At 37.1% G+C, this 23,238-nt stretch overlaps 1 protein-coding gene across 3 annotated transcripts in view; it reads right to left on the reverse strand.

The window, feature by feature from the left end:
- Positions 1–23,238, reverse strand: part of LOC150097934 (teneurin-m-like) — a 670,875-nt gene that overhangs the window by 13,127 nt on the left and 634,510 nt on the right. For all 3 annotated transcript variants that reach the window (XM_090406516.1, XM_090406518.1, XM_090406515.1), the window contains 10 exons: positions 19,561–19,680; positions 19,193–19,469; positions 16,336–16,603; positions 12,658–12,798; positions 10,832–11,081; positions 7,778–8,013; positions 3,707–3,864; positions 2,009–3,056; positions 950–1,218; positions 361–669 (listed from right to left, as the gene is read on the reverse strand). In XM_090406516.1, the coding sequence (XP_090262642.1) occupies positions 361–669; positions 950–1,218; positions 2,009–3,056; positions 3,707–3,864; positions 7,778–8,013; positions 10,832–11,081; positions 12,658–12,798; positions 16,336–16,603; positions 19,193–19,469; positions 19,561–19,680 (3,076 nt within the window). The remainder of the gene's footprint in view (positions 1–360; positions 670–949; positions 1,219–2,008; positions 3,057–3,706; positions 3,865–7,777; positions 8,014–10,831; positions 11,082–12,657; positions 12,799–16,335; positions 16,604–19,192; positions 19,470–19,560; positions 19,681–23,238) is intronic.

Below are 23,238 nucleotides of genomic sequence, written 5' to 3' on the forward strand. Positions count from 1 at the left end.
GATTGTTTTTGAACTAGGTTTGGTTTAAATATAGAGTTAATTACTCCTGTTATTTTTAAACATTTTTTAAGATATTTAAAAATAACAGGTGTAATTAACTAAATAAACAAAATAAAGGTGAATTTACTTATGTCATGTGATATGTGGTGGGACGTCTGTTCCCTCTGAATAATAAACTAGACAGTGATATAAAGCGGAATGGACACACAATACACTTAGATAACCTTGGAGATAATGAAACAGGAATAACACAATTCCTGAAGCAAATATTCTTTTATGTAAAAAAAGCCAAAAGGAGGAACAATACAAAACGAATTATTCTTCACACAGTATTTTAAGATTATTGGAAGAGATACTTACAAGACTCACCGGTCCTTCTTCATACTTGTACATGATTCCACTGTTGTCCGAATATCGCACTTCTGCAAGCCGTCCCTGAATGTCGAAAGCATATTTTTCCGACAAGTGACCTCTTTCCCAGCGTGCCAGTCGTCCAAATCGATCGTATTCTAGCCGTACGCCGGTGATGTTTTGGTTAAGTTGCCACTGCATTGGATGACCAAGCGTGTCATAGTGCACTGTTACGAGGGGAATCTGGTTTTTATCGTAGACTACCTCGCTGAACTGCTCTCGGTCAAATTCAACAGCCAGCAGAGTTTCTCCATTTACCTGAGGATAAAAAGCAGTTTTTATTTGACTTAAATTCAGCTTTTTACCAGAAAGAATTTCATGAAATAATGATTTACTTATCTATTAACTAGCAGAGAGGTTGGTGATAGACAGGATCTTATTTTCTCTTGCATTACAGTAAGATTTATGAAAGAAAATGTCACTACCTACAATATTTCAAATATAAAACTGCTCATAAATGGAACTATGAATTATTTTAATCTGTTTTATGATAATACACGTAATAAAGATAAGATTTTTAACAGAGAACGAAAAATACCTTCATCTTTCTTCCGACTTGGGTGATCTGTCGATTGCGACCTTTTCCTTCTCTTCTAAGATAATATTTCCACTCGAACTTCTGAAGGACATCCTCACTTAAGGTCGTTTTCATTTTGGCAGGGACAGGGAACGTTTCAGCCAACACTGGACTCTGATCGGACAGAACAGGACTTGGAACTGTTTCCATTTCTATGGTACTGGAATCTTCCAATGTGATGATCAAACTACCATCTTGATATTGAGTGATTCTGTGCTCAGACAGTCCGGCTAAAATGGAAATCAGAAAGAATAAGGAAAAAAATAAACAAAATAAAATAATAGGATGGCGCATGTTGTGCACAAGTATATAAACAATAGTTTGAAAGGATTGCTGGAATGCGTCAGATAAAAGGTTAGTAGATAATTGATTTTGCTTGATTTCTGTGGAAAAGTAGAAAACACTTAAAAAAAAAAAAAAAAACTCACTGCTGAAATATCACGTGCCTGTTCAGTAGATTGCATGCTCTCAACTCGTTCAGATCTGAAGAATTAGAAAGTCATTACTTTACAATCAGCTCAATAGATGAAACCAATAAAGTAATCAGAAGGGTATTTCAAATACAGAATTGACGGCCCATTCGTTTTTAAAAATATCATTGGTATTACGTGAACTGATGTGTTTATTAAGTTAACAACTATTCTTGACATAATTTATTAAGATGATAATATCGTCATTTAGTTTAGCCCATTTATGCTATTTTGCTTTAAAAAAAAAAGGTTACCATGACAACGGTGCTCACATCATATTCTGGCTATTCTGCACCTACAGGACTCGTGGTTTGATGTTAGTGCCACCAAGTGACATAGCGGACCCAAACAGAACATCTAGTGGATGAGGATGAGCAACGTATTCGCCATGGTTTAGGAGATAGCATTAATACTTTCCTCGAACAACATCAAATTTGTAATACTCGTTCTCGTATAATTGACATTTTAAAGCTCAAAAAGAAATTGATCAGATATTTTATAAGACCACCGAATATGTTGAGGTAAGTGAAGAACACAAAATGATACTGACCTGTTCTTGTGGTGACGTCAGATCCCTTGATGAGAAGAGACACTGGATTCTTATCATCTCTAGTGACCGTGACGAGCGCTCCCTTGATGCTTAAGTTATAAGAAAGCTTGATGATTTGACCCGTTGGAGTAACGGCCTGAGTAAGACGTCCATAGGCATCATAGCTATAAATGTAGGCCCTCCTGGAACTGTCCGTTTTGCTACGGAGCAGTCCGGTGCTTCCTTGATATTCGAAGCTAGTTTTAAAGTTGTCTGGAGTGGTGAATCCTTGCAGCATCCTCATTCGAGACATCTCCAACCTGCACTTCCCTCCCTGTGTGTTCTCTATGGTATTCACCTGGTTGCTATAGTCACGCAAGATGTAGATTTTGTTTCCGGCTGTGTCCGTAACGGTGCTCAGCTTCCCGAAGCTAGTGTTGACATTGTACGAGAAAGTGTAAACGGTTTTTCCTGTCAAGATATTCTTGGTGGCCTGATGTTGGCCGTGTCTGTTGAATACGTACACTTCCTGGGTCTCGGGGGAATGGATTTCGTACTCGTTGAATTCATTGGGTGTGGGGAGAGAAGCGGTGACGGAACGTACTCTCAGGTTTCCCTGGTCACAGATGTGTAAAAGGCCGTCGGGGGTGACTGTGATGGATGAGATGGTGTTGAGCTTCGAGGTGGCGGCCAGAAAGTGGTCTTCGTCGAAACACCTGCAGTTCATATCCAAGCAGCTACACTTCGATTCCGCTCCGGAGAAAGTGGATATTTTACCGTCGCTGCCAATTACTCTCACTCTGTTGATGAGTTGGGAGTCGCTCTCTGCTATGTACAAATCCCCGTTCGGAGCAAAAGCGATGCTCTGAGGACTCTCCAAGTAGACTTCCGTGGCAAGGTCGATCTTTTCGTTTCCGGCGTTATTTACGCTGGGACACTGTAGAGGGCGTCCTGCTACCACCTTCAACCTTCTGTCGGGAGTTAATCTTAGAACCATGTGGTCATCCAGGATGTGCAGTGACTCGTCCAGTGGATTGATGGACAGCTCTGTAGGCCATCGTAGATTAACCTGAAAGACAAAAGAAAAATTATTTAATAACACACACTCCAAACAAGGGGGGGATCAACTGTGTAAAATAGAGGGGAAGCATGTGGCGATTGTCGTACGAAGTGGGAAGAAGTACAGGGATACTTTCATAGTGTATAGTTTGTGACAGTGCGCATTGATAAGGTTATTATAATAGTTTTTTTTTTTAATTTCTTGCTCACGTTGTAGCCTGCCTACTCCCATAAGTTTAAAATCGCAGAATTTTCTTTTCTGCAATTTATATTTTGTGTGTAAGCGTATTATTTTAGTTTGTAGCGAAGGTCAATGTCATACTGTCGACAGACAATATTAACTAAAATCTTTAATCGAATTTTAATTTAATTTTTTAATTGAAGATTCCAGAGAAATGTACTTGAAAACAAGAGAATGGGTTTTTACACAACACTCATTTTGTTATTTAGATAATTATTTGACTAAAAAAAACTATTTTACACTTCAAATTATATTTTGTTAGCTTCAGCCTTATGCGATGGCCATTCCTTAATTCTGTTGAATACTTTTATATTTATTAAAGATGGTAGAAGAATTCGAGTTACTTTATCCATCACACCAATAAGGGCTTATAATTAACTGTATTGTAAGCTAGAAAAAAAAAACACAAATATTCTTACCTGGCTAAGGGTAACGGTGCGTCCACAAGGAAAGGGTTTCCAGTGACTTTTGTGGTAATGGTCTCCGATAATGGTGTGGATGATTCCAATGCGATCTACCATCCGAATGTTAGTGCCATCAGCGATGTAGATTTCATTATTAGCAGATATGGCCATCCCTGGAAAATTCAGAATTTAGGTTTATTTGCTATGAACAGCATCTATTGGAGCATAGTAGATAGCATGAACATATCCACATTACTTGCAATACTCTTCGCAGAGGTTTTTAACTAAATTTCTATTTAAATATATGGATAGAAGCCACGTATTGGGATAATAATAACCATATTATTGCCTCATATACTACAACGTGCAATTATTAATTCCAAATTGAACACAAACTCCATTCATTTATGGATTCAACTGTCTTAGTTCTTAAAGATTAAAACGCAACTCTGTATTCTTTGAACCTGCTTTAAGCAAGTTCTGTCAGATTCGCAGGTGTCGGTATTTTCTATGACGCTGAGTTGTTCTTGTGTTACTATTGTTTTTCACTTTGAAAGCAGTGCAAGGCCCTCTTGAGAAATAATCTGAAGTTTTCAAGTCCACCGGAAGTCTGTTGATTAGGTTCGGGACGAAGTAATCCCTTACTACCCCTTCGTGGCTGTTTTTATACCTCCTGATGATGAAGAAAGTAGATTGGGAAGAGATGCAGCAGGTCCTCCTTCTGCACACAGAATCCTTACAAGAAGTAATACTTTAAAGTGAGACAAGCCATTGAGGTGTGCAGGCTCAACTTTATTCTTTGTTAGTCATGGCGATATGACTTGGTGATCTTATTGGCTACCACACAACTCTTGAAATCCGTGCCTGTCATCACATTTTATATATATTCTGCAACACAAAGAGAGGATGTAAAAGAACATCAGAGCTGTTCGTCAATGCTAAGAAAATTAGTTTGAATCCCGTCTTTGTGTTTTTGTCCCTCGAAGATTATATGCATCGGTACTAACTATTTCCTTGGCACTATAAGGTGCAAGTTTCATTTCGTTTGTTACGCATTTGAATTGATATTTATATATCAATCTCACACACGATAGGCCTCCTCGTAACATGACAGTGGTTATGTATTAAGCAGGCTTCGCCTCTTCAGCGTGTTGCGAATAATATTATAATTCAACTTATATATAGGAAGGATGACAAATGTATCACTGAAAGGTTATAAAATAAATGAAGTAAATGAAAAATTTACTGCAGAAGAAATGGATTCCTTCACTCTCTGTATATGGCAGAGGCTTGTCACAAAAGCTAGTCTTCCACAAGGCATTCATATAAATGTATTTAATATCTAAAAATGACACTTTATTACGTTTCTAGTTAAGACCATTACAAACATGCAGTTAGTGCTAAGTCTTTCCGTGTTAAATTATGGAAGCCAATTTTTTCGGCGAATGCATAGAATTTTTATAAGTTCGGAGGGCTCGAAAATTATCGTAACTTATTTGCAGATTGTCCAATAAAGCTCAAGGTGTGTCATTTTTAATTTCTTGCTTGCAGTTTCAGACCTTTTTTTTTTTTTTTCCGTTTTCTTTTTCCCTAATTTCCAATCTATCCTGCAGGCCTTGAGTTGAATTCACAAGTCTGTTTTTTTTTTTTTTTTTTTTTTTTTTTTTTTTTTTTTGTACGTGGAGTTAAATACGTATGCCCCAATCATCTTGATTGAAGTTTGTTCTGTGAAAAATATTGCGTCAGATTGTGCAAAAAATAATAAATTTCAAGCTGAAAAAAGTTATGGGGGGGGGGGGGGGGGGAGCGGAGAAAACCAAATAAACGTTTTGAAATTTTTTTGGCTATCAGACGAAATTAGTACCATTTTCATCCCTTCAGCCTAGACAGCCTTCTGAAAATGAAAGATGTAACAAAAAGCAAGTTTTTTAGGATGATGAGTAGTGCACCATGCAAAATAGGAGAAAAAATTAAATGAGTTATTAAAAAGAAAAAAATATTAATGTAGAGGTACATAAAGCATTGAACATCTAATCGGAGGAACTTTATTCTGTATTTTTTTTAGGCTCATGTTAGACTGTCTTGGTGTTTGTACTCAAGTTGACTAAATGTGATAAAGGAGTGTTTCTGTTGGTCTTTTTATTAACGACATGCGACATAAATGTGTTTATTCTGGATCATACCTATTAATAGAGAAGTGAGTTAAGTGTCAACATCGAAATATTTAAAACATAGATAAGGTGCAACTTTCTAAATATCGTTACGTATCACTATAAGAAGTATGTGGAAGTTTTTGTGACCGATTTGCTGAAAATCGTTAACAGAATACTCTGGAGCCGCGTGGAAAATATGAAGTGTGTAAGGCTGTTTGTACTCGATGTCTTCAAGTAAATCTGTCAACTCGTGAAGACGAAACACGTTATGACACATTCTTTGAGCCAAAAATGTGTTCTTTTAGAATCAGCTAACCACACGTGCTTACCAGGACGAATCTTTTTGCTTAAAGATTTGAAAAGAAGAGAAAATTAACAATTTCAATGACAGCTATTCTGCTGTCATTCAAGCTTCAAAGATTCTATCACCACGACTTGAATATTCAGATTATATCTGCTGTGTTTACGATAGTAACTGTTACAATTATAAACTGACTCGCTATAAAATTGCTATCGAAAGTGACAAGAGGATCACATCCTTTAGAAAAATAGATTACATTTACGTGGCGCGTACACCTGTCTTTGCAAACCCTACCGACAAATGAAATTACATAGCTATTGTGAGCAAAGTTACTGCATAAAATAAATAAATATAAAAAAAATGTTTCTACTTTTACATTAATGCTCAAGACATGCTCTGAATATGTAATTTGCTTACTTCACACCACTCAGGAGACCCTAAAATTGTCTTGATAAGTGAATCCACGTACTAAATACGCTGCAAGATACGACACAAAATGGAAATTTTCCAAAGGCTATCTCGTCTGAAGGGATTGAAATGATAGAACGGGGCCTCTTCTTTCTTTATTGCCACATATCAAGGGTATTTCTCATAATGGATTACCCGGGACATTCCTGAAATCCTTATTCTTCGTCCCCCGTCCCGAAGGTCCCGGATTTCATGAATGCGATATCAGAATTTTAATTTGTTTTAAAGGAAAACGTATCGCAGTTGATTAAGTAGTCTTGACAGTCTTTAAAGGCTGAATTTTTATTTTGGTGAGCTACCTTAAATATGAGAACAGTATCCACACGGCACAGATTTGGGATTTGTATAGGATTAGCAGCCGGACAGATGCCAAGTAACGCCATGACAAATTCTTGTCTTGTATCTAGCGTGAAAGATGATACTTCTCACAACACTAAAGCCGACACAGGTGTCTTAAATTCACTATGAAATGGGATTTGAGGAGGAGGGAGAGCTCTATGATACGTCTCTATTGGTGGGGAAGTCATCCACCATGAAAAGTAGTAAATGACGACACGAAACTAGCAATCGACTGTAAATGCCATTTTATGCTGGGTTGTAGATGTGGATTAATAGTTATCAATGAACAGGACTTATTCGATGTCTCATTAAGCATCTGCTTGTATATGAATAATCCCGGTCCGGATGAAGGCGTTTCTATGAAATTCGATATTTTGAAAATAATACCTTCGAAAACATTTAGTGTGTAGTTATTATGATAATGAACGATGCGGCTACGTAAGCATGTTTCCTCGTTATTTCCTAATAATCAATTTAACCGATAAAATCAGTTGCTTGCTTGGGGTCACGAGACTTGACGTCGCACAGTATTGTCATGATATTCTTAAACGCTAAATGACTAAGACATAAGTGTTGAGGAAATGTTATCATTTTATCTACCCCCCCCACCACGTAATTCATATTTCTATTGATTGTAATCTAAGACCCAAATTCAGTTAATTATATCCTACGTGTTTCTACCATGGAATTCTAAATTTAAACAACAATAATAAGCCTACTATAGTGTTCTCTATGTCTAAAGTTGTGTCACCATTTGCAACACGTCACATATCTCTTTTAAAAAGCGTTACACAAATAGCACAAGGCGCGTTAATCTTAATTTACCTTTCGGATAAGCGAGTCGTGCGTCTTTTGCTGGTCGTCCATCACCACAGAGAAGTTTATCTCCCGGCAAACATTTCCCTCCGCTCCCTACTACAGCTTCCAGGTTGTTCTTTACATCCGAGATGTCGGTGTAACTTATCACACGAAATACTTGGTGTCTTTCTGGGTCGGAAATGTACAATTTGCCATCGGAAGGTCCAACAGCCAGATGGTACCGGTAAGCCACTTGAGCCGCGCTGGAAAAAATGACATTTCAATTAAAACACGGGCAAATACACTGAAAATTTATATTTTATTCCGGGAGTTACTGGTCTTTAACTTATTTACTCGATTTAAAAAAAGCCTAAATAAATTAAAAACAAGTATTTGGAGAATTAATTATTTTTTCACATATTTCTCAATATCTAAACCAGACATTTTTTTGCTATTTACTTAATATGTCTGAAGTTACATTTTTTGTTTTAAAAATATTAAATCTTTTTTAAGAATTAATTTTTAACATAAAACGACACAATATAATCCTTATATATTAAAGATTTTTACATTAGATTTTTGTACAATAGAAAATTCCGTAGCAAAGGTAGATAAATTACTCAAGAAAAATATTTAGATATAAATATAGCTTTCAGCGTTTGTGTTCCTATTGCCAAATGAGAATCAGAATTCTCTGATTCATTATCTACGTATTCTAGTAACAGGATGTATTTTGCTGCTATGTTTGACTAGAATAAGAAAACGTATTAGATATATATACTAACAAAATTTGCTGTTTGCTTGAGATATAAAGGAAAACTACGTTAAACCGATGGAAACTGGACATACTGTTGGGATCTAGTAGCTCTCCAGAATCAGACCCAAATAGCATAAACTATGATGGGTAATAATTACCTGGTTGGTCGAATGGCCAACAGGCTGCAGGTTCTTATACCGCCGTATGCATGGTTGTTTGTAATTGTCTTTAGAGTGGGAGATGTTCTTCTCGTGTGAGAGCAGAGTGTTCGGCGAATTGCAGGTCTCGGGTATCTTGAAAAAGTTCATGTTTTTTCTCTAAAATGTCTCGTTTTTTTTTAAATACATAATCCGGGTTTCAGGATTATGTAAAAAAACATCATATTTGATTGAAAATACCCGATAAACTTTCCTTACCTAATAAACGGGATTCGAACCCGGATCTTTCCAACCAAAAAGACTGATCTAAATCGACTGCGCTGCAAATAGCTGGTTTTATATCCAGTCAGGCAATTTGTATAACAACACATTAATTTTTATAATGGGGTGGAATTCTAAGAACAGTAAGATTTTGAAGCTAAAATAATTTTGAGTATTCGTCATCTGCTGGAGGATATTTATGTTCTAGAGGAAATGGAAAGCGGGAACAACATCCCGAAGATTAAAATGAAAGGTAAAAAAAAAAAGATTTGTATATTTGTGAGATGCACAGCTATCAATAATCCGATTTGAAAATTGAGTTTAAAACACATTCAATTAAAATGAGCTTTTCTATGTCCGAAACAGACTTCGCATCCTTATAGGCTTCAGCTTCTTCCATATCTCTTGTTCCTCCCGTTGACATAAAAATATCCATTCGCTTCTCATATAGCTCTATCTGGCGTTTTTTATCAACAGGTGGCAGCACTAAGTATTTATCGTGTTCCAAGGCGCTTCAGGCTGTCGAAATCGATGATGCCACTGGATTTATAGGGCACTTTTTCAGCAGAGAAGATGAGTGGATGCAGTTTAAAAGCTAAGTTCAGTTATCGACAGAGACGAAGCTTCCCGCTTTGCTCTAAGGTCTCACTTGCTACAAGAGCAGGTGTTGAACTAGTTAACATCAATATCGATTTCCAGTAAGAGGTGAAGGCATTAGTTCTGTTACACGTAGACTTTTAAGGCTCCAGAGGAACCGATTTCTTGTTAAAGAAGAAATTTCGGAGTTTAATTTGCTGCCAGTTAACACATCGAGAAGGATGACGAAGTGCGGGAATGAACAGAAGACACACACACACACACACAAAAAAGGAAATAAATGTGTAAAGAATAGCAAATGAAAGACATGTGCTTAAGTGAAGAAGCCTAATAGCGAAACAGTTGACCACAATACTTGCATATCCTATATCAGCGCTTCCCAAACTGGGGGCCGCGGTCTCCTTGGGGGCCGTTAGTTTTATTGAGGGGGGGGCCGTGAAATAATGAAAACAAATATAAAATGTTTTAAGATTTGCATTTGATTTTTGCAATATTCGCTGTGTATGTTTTGTACTGAATATAAATGCAATAAATATTATAATAACATATGTCTGTATTACGGTTTTTTTTCGATGGGGCCGTGAAATATTTTAATTTTTTCAAGGGGGGGCCTTTACATCCATAAGTTGGGAAGCACTGCGATAGTTCAGATACGTAATTCCAATAATGAATTTGGAATCTTCATAATATACAAGAATAGCATAATGAACTAAACAGTAATACAACAAACGCTCTAGAATTCAGTTCGAGTTAAAAGGTAGTAAAATTTTATAGTAAACGAGTGAGTGGCTAGCACCATTACACTTGAACTTACAACAAAACCAGTGGAAAATCCTTTATATGTGTGCAATGGGAAGATAGAAAAGCCAGGGCAGGGCTAAAGTACTAGCAATCGAAATCTTGCACTGGATGTTGAATTACAGATCGGAACCACCTTTCTTTATGGCTGCTAATTCTGTGTTTTTATTGATCGCCGCCCGACTTTGCATCCATATCACCACCATAGCCGTGTCACACTAGAAACTCCGCCTTAAAAAAAAAAAATAACCAAAATAAACGTTTCGAGTCAGCTTTCTCCCCCAAACAGTGCGATCAAGAAAATTCAAAACTCCTCACTTTGTATTCAGCCAGCAGCCCTTTCAGAACGTCCTGACTCAGCCATGTCGCGCGCCAAGCGGTTCGCAGAATACCGAAAACGCTCGAAACATAAAACCGATTATTCCCCCCCCCCCCCGCATCTCCCTCTCTCTTAACACAAACGGCGTTTTCCCTACACTGCTCACGTGCTGCGTGTTCTCGCGTGCTCACCTGAGTTCAACCACCGTCATGACCAGTCCATCGGGAGTAATTCTGCGGATCAGGTTAAAGTCGCCCACATATATGCTTCCGTCTGGGGCACTAGTCAGGGTCACGGGTGCTAGGAGACGTTGTTGCTTAGCAACGCCATTGCATTGATGGCAATGCATGGGCCGTTGGTGACCATCTCCCATTGCCGTAAGCAGAACTTTGGGTTTATTCTTCAGATAGATGTTGGTTCCGTCTCCCTTCTGAAGAATACCTGAAAGAGAAGAATCGCCTAATTAACAATACAGACCTTAACTTGACACACGAAATTCTGTCCAGCCGTTTTGAATTGTTCTCCTTATCCTATTTTTCCTGTTTTTTTCTTAACTAATATTCCGATGTTTTCCAATGCATTCTACAAATAATTTCTTCGAAACGGCTGAACAATTCTTTTGATATAAAATTCAGAACTTTACTAACAAGCATAATTATGGCATGGGTTTTTGTTTACTTGAAAAAAAATTCATCAACAGTTATGATTTAAAGATAATTTGATTACAAAAACAGAATTCTGGAAAACTTCAAGAGGTGAGTTTCTCAAACAGACGGACCATTGTCTGGATTTGACAATTATGAGACTATTTGTATTTGACTTTCAAAGCTCAGAGCAGTTATGTTTATTACTACATTGCCAACGTCACTTCTATTCGTTTTTCAGAATTCATTCCGAACTTCCTTTGAAGGAAATTAAAATAATTCAATTTCAATAAAAATCGAAAAATTCTTTTAACTCCAGATAGTAACTGTACATTTGAATTAGTTTAAGGAAAATCCTCATGCATAGAAATACTTAAAATTAACCCGTTTTATTAAAAAGACGATAAAAAATAGAATGCTTTATAATTGAAAAATATTGTTCTAGAGCCTTCACAATCAGGTGTGCTTGATCAGAGGGGAGGGGGTGCAAAATATAGTAGTCTTTCGCCACGGTTCGAAATAATAGTTTAACTGCTTCTTATTAACATTTGTCCTGCTATTTTTTATGATTCTTGGACGTGAATCCATCTAAAACGTACATCAGTATGATAAAAATTGTAGTTTGTGCTGCACAGGAAGATGAAGTCTTACTTTTGGATTCAAGCAAGACACTGTCTGTTTATAATCGCGGCAAGCATCATAAGTTTTATTTCAACAAGATCTGCAATTGACTTGAAATAGACATATGCATATTTTGCAAACCACGCAGGCCTAAGTGTCTCAAAAGTGGAAAAGTTCATAATAACTCAGCGATACGAACTGGTTATCTTAAATATTTTGACCACTACTTCAACGCAGTGCTAATTTTCACCTTTGAAATGCATTCACTTTGAATCCTTCGGGAATAACACAAATTATAACTTTCTTTTAATGGTACCTAAAGATCATGCTTACAAATAAGTACATTTCCTGACATTGTAGATGTGTTTCGTTTTTTACGAAGAAGTGCAATTAACTTATTTGAAAATGTCCACAACTGAGATAACTTACCTCAGGGTAAGCTCGCTATCTGGGGAAAGTCTAACCCTTGTTAGCATCGCACTACAAAATAGTGGATACTTTTCTTTACATCATTACTGACTTAGTTGGTCACCAATGGCCTTAGGGTTTCTTCCATTGGTATCTGGGTTATCCCCGCTAAATGGCGCTTAGCATCGCCAGTACACGTCAGGAGGGAGGGAGGGGTCAGTAGATTTCAACGTACTTCGATCGTAACAAGATCTGTATGGAAGAACCTCTTATAATCAGGATCGGGTATACACACTTTCTGCTTTTTCAAATAAAGAAACAGAACGTGTTAATGGGAAACTCACCTTCGTGGAAGTTATATCGGTGATGGAGATCCAGATTCCATCCGCCTATTTCCGAAATACTCATGTCGTGTCCACTGACTTGCGTTGTTTGTACTTCCCAGATCACATGAGGGCAGGTGCTATATTCGTAGCCCACATAAACTGTAAAGAAGAAATACTTATAACCAATAGGAACAAACTTAAAATAGGGAAAGATTAAATGTTTTTTTTCCCAATGGAAATAATAAAAAAAAAACTATCATAGCAGCAGGTTGAATTATTTATACAACATATTTCAATTTTTGTTTTTTAATCCATAAACTAGCGCCCTCTTTCTTTAAAAGTTGGACTCGTATAAAGACGGACCTTCACAAATTTTATAAATGCTTTAACTGAAATAATTAACATTCTAATCCTGTCCAACTGATGTGCATCCTTTAATTGTAATTCGTAACATCGCCCACAAGTTCTCTAAATCCAAACCAAAGTGTAGTTATAACTGTCATGTTAAAACATCTGTATGTATACTGTCACCAACAATTCCCAGTGGTTTTAGAAGAAACTTAATAAGCGAATTTATTACTGCTTTAGCAAAGGTATAAAAAAAATAATTGGGTCGGAAGTATCAATAGGTTAAGATAGTCAAGCTAAGCGAAGTGGAGTGGAGAATAAACGGGGATAATTATCATATATCATTCATAACATCTTCGAGACAATAAATCTTTTTACCATCAGCCCAGTTTCCATACACGCCTAATAATGCAGCCAACAGTGGAGTTGCGCACAAGCGGTGATATATGATATGTCATCACGGGCTATCTCGTGTAGACGCGAGGGGACATGTGCTCACGCTTAATGAAGTATGATGTGTCATAGGGTTCAATCTCGTGTATTCGAAGAAGACATGTTATGCATGCTTAATAAGGTATGACATGAAACAGTAAAATATTCAGCTTTTTCTAGAACCATGAAAAATATACCAAGGATTCCAGACTAAGTTTCTACGGGCTGTTTCCATCGAATCGATCGCATATTTGCAATATTCTAAACAACCGTTAGCCGAGCTAATCTATTCCCTATGAGATTAATAATCATGTAAGGGTTTCAAATAATAGGGATTTTTCTTATACTAAAAGATATTTGAAATGCGTATCGGATATATTTTAAGCGAATGACTGCATAAACAGAGGCGATTAGAAATGGTTTCTAAGCAGAGTTTCGCTCCGAGAGGTCATCGTAAGCGGCACTACGGGTTTTGTTCTAACGGTTATTCCATTAACGCTTCCCTTCCAGGGGTGATAAGTTGACTAAATTAAGTTAGCCAGTGACATAAAACAGTCGGTCCGCAAGGGACATTGATGTTATTCTTTCGTGTGAGGGACCTTCCCATGCAGTTAATTGCGGACAGAGCGCTTTGATCCAGTTAATTTCGAGTAACTTAATTACGACCTGCGAATAGTTTTGACACAGTTATGACACTTTTTGATCTACGTTTCTCAGAACTTGAAACCGGAGACACAAAGCACACGACGCATGTGACGTCATCTTGATTATATTAGACCATCATTTCGGTGTCTAGAACCAATAGGGGATAGCACGCGGGGTTTAATAATTACATTGATTCACATACATCAAATCAGTGGGTTAAGGTCCAAGTTTAATTAAGTGATATTTAAGATTTTGCAGCACTTCAAGGAACAAGCTTACGAGTTAGAAAGTCTTCAGAAATTACTAGTTAAGACTGATTAACTTGGATCGAAAAACAAGCAATTGCATTCTTATCCCGTTGACCTAAGGGGCTGTCTGTTTTGATTTTTTGCTGTTTAACTAGCCGATAGTGTAGTAAACAGAAGCATGGACAATTCCCGTGATGTTGTAGAGCCCGAGGAATCCTCCTATACTACTGTAGTTCATTATATGATCATTTGGAACAGACATCAAGAAGAACAATTATGGAAATTGTCTTCGCAGATAGCAAAGCATTAAGGAACTTCGTTAATGCATTTTCTTAAAACTGTTAAGGCTGGTAGTCTCTTGTACAATCTTCAACCAAATTTCACTTCCATTTATAAAAACTAATTATAATTTTATCGCCATTTTATTAGGCAGGAATCTTATTCTGGTGGTTACGTATCGATCTAGACGTGCTATACAAATGTGTAGTTTTCAGTATATCTCAATGCATTTCAGTGTGGATCGCGCATTAAACTGTTTTTTCATTAGTTAACACCTCCAGATGGATTGATAGCAAAATAATCTTGTCCATTTCTTAGCATTGCGAACTGCCACCGAGAAATCGTATTTCAACTCGCTGATTGCAGGAAAATTGTCTACAAAGAACTTATCTAAATAGCAGTTGTTAGAGAACGTACATGATTTCCAGGCTGTGGGTTCCAGTCCAGACTTCCCATCGTAGGCACGAATGTTTGGGAATGACTCTAGGTGAGAGATGAGCTTCATCATTGGTGTGACACTACTGCCCGCTTATCGTAGGCCTGCAGTGGCTTGAAAAAGTTCAATGTGTTATCTCTATGTACGGTTTTTTTTTTCCAGATTATTCTTTCTTAATTACTTTCTTCTTTCTAGACCAAATGAAAGAAACATTCCAGCCACACTTCAAAATTGTCTTTCTACTTTTAGGCGTGCGTGTATTAAAGATGATTATCGACGTTCCCCTGCATGGGTGCTTGAGGGAAAAGGAGACACATTACGACTGGGCTGAACAAAGGAGGTAGCCTTTTAATACTGCATCATTCAGTCGACGGAGCTGCAACCTAAACATCTTTCATCTAAAGATCAATGGATCAGGGATGGGACTCGTCTCTACCCGGATTTGAATATACAGATTTAATCAAAGCAAAGAATCGATGCCTTGCCGACTTGAGCTCGTGCAACTTGGGGAGGAAGTGATAAGTTTTCTGATGACACGTGCTCTGTGTGTGTGCAATAACACAACGCAGCAGTACGAGTTACAGAGAACAGGTTATAGAGCAAAGATTGGATAGCAGCAATAGAACCTCACTGTCGGACGCTACATAAGATTGAGGAAGCCTAACCTTGTAATAAAGAGAGGAGATGTTAGTCGTTATCGATGAGCAGGTTGTGGGTGTTGAATAACTCTCGCTACTCTCCATCGTGAGAAAGTTGCCGAAAATATGCTGAAAAACTAGTGGATCTACTTCAGATTGGACAGCACAGTGTACTAAGATATACCTCTGGACTGGAACTGTATCTTTTAGGGGTGTATATAGTATACGAAAAGATATGTGGTTTTATTAATATTTGGACTTTCTTGAGCTAATTCAAAGATCAACTTCTTTACGTGATTTGAGGCCACGTAGCGAACTCGCCAGAGAATAACTTCGACGTCTGGTGTTGGATAGGACGGTATGTTGTTGGGACTTCGGCCTCTTCCGGCGTCATATGAGTGGACGCAGCAATCAGTGATACCTTTTGAAAGCCGTATTTGGTACAGCTGATTTCAGTGCGAATGGGTCAAAATAAAATTTACCTTTCTTAATCGGATTTACATAATAAAAATGAGCGTAGTAATATGCTCTAAACTCAGTCTAATATTATTTGAAGACAATGACTTAAGTATGACCGTTTTACGTTCAGTCATTACGTTATTGAGAAACACACTTAGCAACGCCGATAATACCAATCTGAAGAATGAAAGATATTTTTAAAATGTGTTACCTATAGCCGTGGCAATTCCATACACTTTCTGTCTGTAGATGTTTCTTCTGTTCCACGAGTAAGTGAATTTAATGCCCGGGTCAGCTTCGAACTTCTTCTCAAAGAGAATTCCTTCAATGGATATTCGCAAATGGATCAGGCGAATGGTGGGAGGAATCACATCTGGAGTCAGCTGCAACTGGATGGTGGAAAGGTATCCTCCAACCCGACTACTGTGGTACACTAAGTGTAAGTCGGTTCCGGGAATTGGCAGGCTTTCTTGTATGACCTGAAACATGACAGACATCTGTAATAAAAGGAATGTCATATTGGAACTATTTATCTTTAGACATTGGGTTAATCTCTGTCCTTTGCAAAGTGGTGAAAGATAAAGCAAATATTTCAGTTTCTATAATGCTTGATGCGATGTTCCGTTTGACCTTGTAAATTGTTGGATTGGTTAAATTAGGTTACAACATGTATTCCCATTGTTAAATTAGTAGGGTCCATTTACATATGCGCTACCAGCATAGCTTTTGCTCGTCACAGAGATTGAAAGTTTTGGATTAGCGGAATGCCTTAATAGTTTTTTCCCCCTCTCTCTCTTTTTAACTGTTGTTAACACTCAACGTTATTACTTCTGCAACCTCTTGTGTCCTTGTTTCATTTTCTGGTTGCATTTTATGATATCAAGAGCACAGTAAACAGTCAGGATATATAAAATACAGTCTTCTTCTTCCTATCATGGAATATAGGCCATATGGCCTGTTCCGGTCTCATGCCGTCTCTTTCTTGGTCTTCCGATTCTTCTTTTTCCACTTATTTTGTATCTGTATAATATTTTTGGTAGTCTGCTGTTGTCCATTCGATTTAAATGTTCTAGCCATTTTTGTTTATACTGTCTTATGTAGTAATTAATTAGTTTGATTTTTAGGGATTGTAAGATTTCTTCATTTGTTTTGTGGTCCCACTTGGTATATCCAGCTGTTTTTCTGAGGAACTTCATTTCTTCTGTTTGAATTCGTTTTTCATCTTTCCTTTTCATGGTCCATGTTTCGCTTCCGTATAGTAGAGTTGGTTTTGACAAGACATTATTAGTCTGATTCTAGTGTGTTTTTGTACCAGGGATGGCTTAAATATACTATTCATTATGCCATTTACTTTGACAAAGTTTGATATTTTAGTGTCTATGTCTTTTTCTTCTTCGTATGATAGATCACATCCCAAGTATCTGAAAGTGTTTACTTGTTCTAATATTTTATTATCTATCACTATTTTACTTCTTATTGGGTTTTCTCCTTTGAATGCCATTATTTTTGTTTTTTCTTTGGATATTGTCATATTATATTGCTTTGAGATATCATGTAATGATTTTAATGATCTTTGTAAGTCATCTTCTGATGTAGCTAATACTATTTGATCATCTGCAAATAGTAGTGTATCTATCTTCAATAAAATACAGTATGTATCTTATATCTTAAAATACTACGTAAGGTTGGTAAGTCTGAGGCGTGAATCCTTACTTGTTATATTTTCATGCATCTCTGATGCAATATAAAAAAAAAAAGCAGAAATCACCTTAATTGCCTTGGCACAATTACAACATCAACTAAGACTGTGGGACAAATGCCATCCTCATATGAATAAGACATCGGTTAGCTCTCCTTTCGAAATCCTCCACAAATGTGCTTCACATACCAATTCTTTTTAACTAACGCGTAGTCATTTTTTCCTCCCCCAACTACGTTACGTGGGTGTCAATGTGCAGTTTCGTTAATCGAGGCGCTTGCTTTCACGCTGCGACGGTGACTTGAAGGGTCATACTGTTCGTTGATGAGCTACCCATTATCACGAATGCATGTAAGCAACGATGTAAGCTTATTTGCATGTAAGCTCTCTTAATATGAATGCATTGTACGGCTGTTTGGCTTTTCGCCAAAGTGACATGAACTTTTAGAAGATTCTTAGAAAGCTGCTCATAAGTTATTACCGTCCTTAATATATCACAAAACATTTAAGTGTCTTAGTAAATCATTGGCCTTAGCATCCGCTAAATATCACACGGATTTTGATTCTGAATTTTCTATAAATATGTGCTTTAGAACGACTACGGGGGGGGACTCTTCTCTAAAATGTTATTAAGCAGATACTCCTCACGTGATCTTCCGTTTTCATTATGATATTCTTTGGCCTTTTTCCCATCCTTATTGGAGTAGGTGTGTTACTTCAGTTTTGGCACACGTGTTAGTGCTGTCCATTCGTTAGCCTGGCTTATTGTAGCAGGTAGTGTCTATTATTATTTCTGCAGTTGCGTTTGTTCTGGAAGAAAATATATTGTCACCCGTGTATGAGACTGGATAACTCACCTTAGATTGAAAAGTCCGTATAAAGGCTCTACTGCACGGAAATCCAAGTCGGGTCTTTCGAGCCAACGTGCATCATTGCTATCGATTGAGTCACGAAGTCGCTTGTGATAATAAAAATATAAAGACTTGTGAAGAATTCATCTTTCATTTTTTGATTAGGACAAAAATGAGGGGCATGTTCCGGGAGCTTTATGCATTCTTATTTGCGTTCTGTTTTCTTACACGTTTGTCTGTCTAAAAATAATCCACTCGAACTTTATCTTGAGGATAGTTGTTTCTAGGAAGTCCCATTAACCTAGATTGTGAAAGGTATTGAACTAATGTGTTTTTCGTGTGTATTCACAAGAACTCATTCTGAGTCCGATGTTACTGTTATGTGTTTTCCTATGATCTTTTAAAGTGAACGATTACGGTAATTTAGCAGTAGCATCACGATGTACAATTCATTAAATTCTTCATCGAATACAAACGCATCCAATCATTCCAGAGAAAAGCATTAGTGTCTCACTTACCTGCGACTCTGCCAATATGGAACTCTCTTGAGGACATCCACCTTGGAAACCATGCTTCCATGTTGCCAAGACGACCGGTTTCATAGAGTCGTAGTCGTGATCAAGGCACACCGATGATCGATAATCTGAAAGCTTTTCTTCGCTGATTGTCAACGTCACCTTGTCTATGACCACAATCTCGTTCCACGGGACCACAACGGTGCTTTCATGAGGCTTGAAAGGTTCCCTCTGGAATTGAAGTGTCACCGCTCCTCCCCCGTTGACCATGAGATCAAACCTAGAATAGCATAAAGCATGGTGAGTGCAACCATTCTGCTGCTAAGTAGTTCAGAATATCAGTACCGAAACAAACGACTACTGTCACTCACCATCCTGTTTCTCTAGTAACTGTGAAGCCAAACAGAGGATCAGTTGCAACTCCTACCCTAATGCCCATTAAGCCACTTCCAGAAGGGCTAACTACTTGTCCTCTAATCACAGATGCGCGGCTGTAACATAAATAGATGTCAATTGCTTTATAAGCACGCATCCATTCTTATAATAATTTGATCTAATGAGGCAAAGGTTACTGTATTAATTGGGATAATTAGCGGAATTAAGGATTATGGAATGTTTTAAAAACATGAAAAATGAGGCTTGATTTAATCATTATTTTGAGAGACTATTGAATTCTAGTCGTAAAATTTTTAAGTCTGCGACTACCTATTCCATTATTTCTTGATCATTTGAAAAAAAAAATCCACTTTTGTCTTCAAAGATCTTCAGTTGAAAACAAATAATGATTACCGGCGACAAAACTTGGATAAGATGAGCGCTCGTGTATTCCAACTGGTATCTCTGATGACAGCTGTCTGAAACAGAAGATTAGCGATCCTGCATCTTAACTAGTCCACCCTTCAGCATTTAAGATTATGAATGCGATGACCTTATTCAGCGAGTTAGCGGTGCGAAACTACTTACAAACAGAAATGAGTTCAAAATATGTGCTTGCAGTTTGGATTTAAAAAAAAAAGTCGTATCCTATTTTTTAGGACAAAATTGTCCTTCAGAATCAATAGATTTTTTTCACATTTGCCATTTATTTATTCCTTAGTATTTGTGGCATTTATCTTATATATGCATTATTTCCGATTCAGTCATGATCAAGCTTCATTTTAAATGATGTTTGGCAACAATACTGAAAATAATTCAACAGCAAAGCGCATCGCAATAGATAGAAAGAAAAGCATAAAGAAAAGGCGACAGATCGACATGCAATGCACTGACAGACAGTACCAACAAGATATTTTTACTACGATTTCATTCAACCAGCAACTTTAACTGTTTATTCATGTCTTTAAATATAAACTCTAGAGATAAAAGTGCTTAGAATTTCCTTAGCTCAGTGATTTAATTACCAATGAATTGAAAGAATGAGTTGGATTACGAATTTGAATACTGTGCGGCTTATAAGTCTTCATCCCAAAAGCAAGAAACTTATCACATTCCTTTCTTCAGCATCATTACTGTCTGAAGAAGCCATCGTGTATAACAAACCATCATGAAAATAATCTCCAGACGTTGATGGCATGTGCACGTATACATAAACATGTACTACACACGCATGTACGCACACTTTGGTGCACCTTAATGAGAGGTTGATTAAGCTAGTGCTGCCACCTACAGTAGAACTCCTTAGATTGTTGGGTAAGATCTTACGAAGATGAAGTTTCTCCCATTTGGCGTCCAAGTTGATTAGGAAAAGAGTAAACCTTTAGCATTTTACTCTTGTAACCAGATAAGCGAGGAAGATAATTACCCGCGGGGAGATTATTGCAATGCGGAGGGCGCCCAAAAGAGCCAGAATGATGGGCACTTAAAGAAACGTGATTATCTTTTAATTTCATTCGTGGCTCCCTGTGTCTTCGAGGAGATGGAGAACAGTGAGCTAAGGAGTGAGGATAAGACGAGTGAGAAATAATTTCATTTGGCAATTTATTCAAGGAAGATATCATACAATAAGGAAGGAAGGAAGAAGCTAGAAAAGATGATGGGCAGTGAGTAGTCTCGCAAAAGCAGACACTAAGCAGGCCGCGGTAAGATTAAAGTAGCACTTATGTTCAAAGCGGAAGGTTTTCGTTACACTATTAGTCACGGAAAAGCATTACCTACCTGGCATTAAAATGGCTCCAGAAAACGCTGCAGTAGCGTTGGGGGAGGCAGCAAAGGAAGGAAGAAAGGATTAGTATAGGAGGTGCAGATTATGTTACATGCCAATGTTATATATTTTATAGACTACACTTTATATTATATTCTAATTACATCCTGTCAGCATCTCTCGCTACACACACACACACACACACAGACACACACACACACACACACACTAGCATTCAGTTAATTTATACTGGAAAACATCAACAAATTTCCCACACTTCTCTCTTTCTCTACCATTAAAGTGATCGTAATCTCATACTTTAAAATTTACTGCATTAATAAAAATATTAGAATTATTAAAAAAAAGCCAACTTAGGGATGATGCAAAGCATATTATTTATATAATTATGAGAGCAATTCAACGATATATTTAACAGCACAAGTTAATAACACAACAGAATCAAATATGCAATTACACACATTGTAATAAAACATAAAATAATTATATTTTTATTTGGTATTTTTTATAAATACTTTCTAATAAAATTACTAGGTGGAAATAAACAGACATTAAACGGTTCTTCAGCTACATTTCCAAAGTTATTTTTATTAAATATTTTATTTCAACGAGGAACCGTGACAAGATTTACTGATACGCAAATATCAAATGTAGGATTTTTCTTGACAGCCACTGGCATTTATTGATCTGTGGTACAACATCACTTGGTCTATTTACTCGTGTTTATTCTATTTATTATTTTTTAAGGTGGGGGGAACACCTTGATTTTTGTACGAATGGTCTTGTACTATACATTGTGTTATTGCATGTATGGTACAACACGCACTCATTTGTGACTGTATTGCCAAATTTAGACTGATGTATAAACATAACTGGAACAGTGGAATAAGCTTCTTAGGATTTATATAATCACATAAAAATTTCGTATTTAACAAAGTGAATTTTAGAGGAACGATTTAAGATGGTATACACCCTCTGTCTAAAAAGAAACCGAACTTTTGTTAGAAAATAAAACACAGGCCAATCATAATTATTCAAATCATTTATTTCAATCGATATACTCTGTCTCACAATGTTCGAACGATGAGATGGTGCAATGAATCAAATTTACGAAGGCCCAAACTCCCGGTCAAAATGTTGCGCACAGTTGAATTTGGACTCCCCAATTCATCTTCAATCAATCTCACGGACGATTTCGGGTTTTCTTTGATGAAATCACGCACTTTTGGGATGTTAACTTCGCTCAGTCTAGTTTTTGGACGGCCCGGCTTTTCGTCGTCCTCAAGCGTCTCACGACCATTTTTTAAATCGCTTAAACCACTGGTAAACTTGAGTACGGGATAAGCATTCATCACCGTATGCTTTTTTGAAGCATTTGATGCGTTTCGGTGAAACGTTTACCAAGTTTAGCACAAAAGTCAATTGCAGCTGTCTGTTTGAAACTCATTTTCCGACTGTTCGTCAAAACACACTGTCACTCTTGGCACTATAACTCGGCTTCTAATGAAACAAATGTCATAAACAGTTGACACAACACTAATGAAGGTTGCCGCCACTAGTTCTTCTATTTTCGAAAAGTTTGGTTTCTTTTTGGACAGAGGGTGTACATTTGACGACTAATAGAAAAATGGAAACCAAGTATTTAAAGACCAGTTTGGATGAACCACTAAAACAGTGGAAAGATGGATTATAGTAAACATTGTAGCAACAGGACTGTGGTTATGATAAGAACAATTTAAAGTTTATAAATAAAACAGTTCTTCTGTGATTTTTTTTGTCTGTGTAATTAAATCCAATGCTTCTTACTATGTTAATTTAAATAATATATTAAGATAGCAAAAAGAATTGTAGAAGTTCATTGAAGTCGTGATTAGTTTTCGAGATCTCGCGA

The sequence above is a fragment of the Typopeltis vanoorti genome, chromosome 16 (assembly GCF_054136105.1).
Source record: "Typopeltis vanoorti isolate ZY-2024b chromosome 16, IOZ_Tvanoo_1.0, whole genome shotgun sequence".
Taxonomy (NCBI): Eukaryota; Metazoa; Arthropoda; class Arachnida; order Uropygi; family Thelyphonidae; genus Typopeltis; species Typopeltis vanoorti.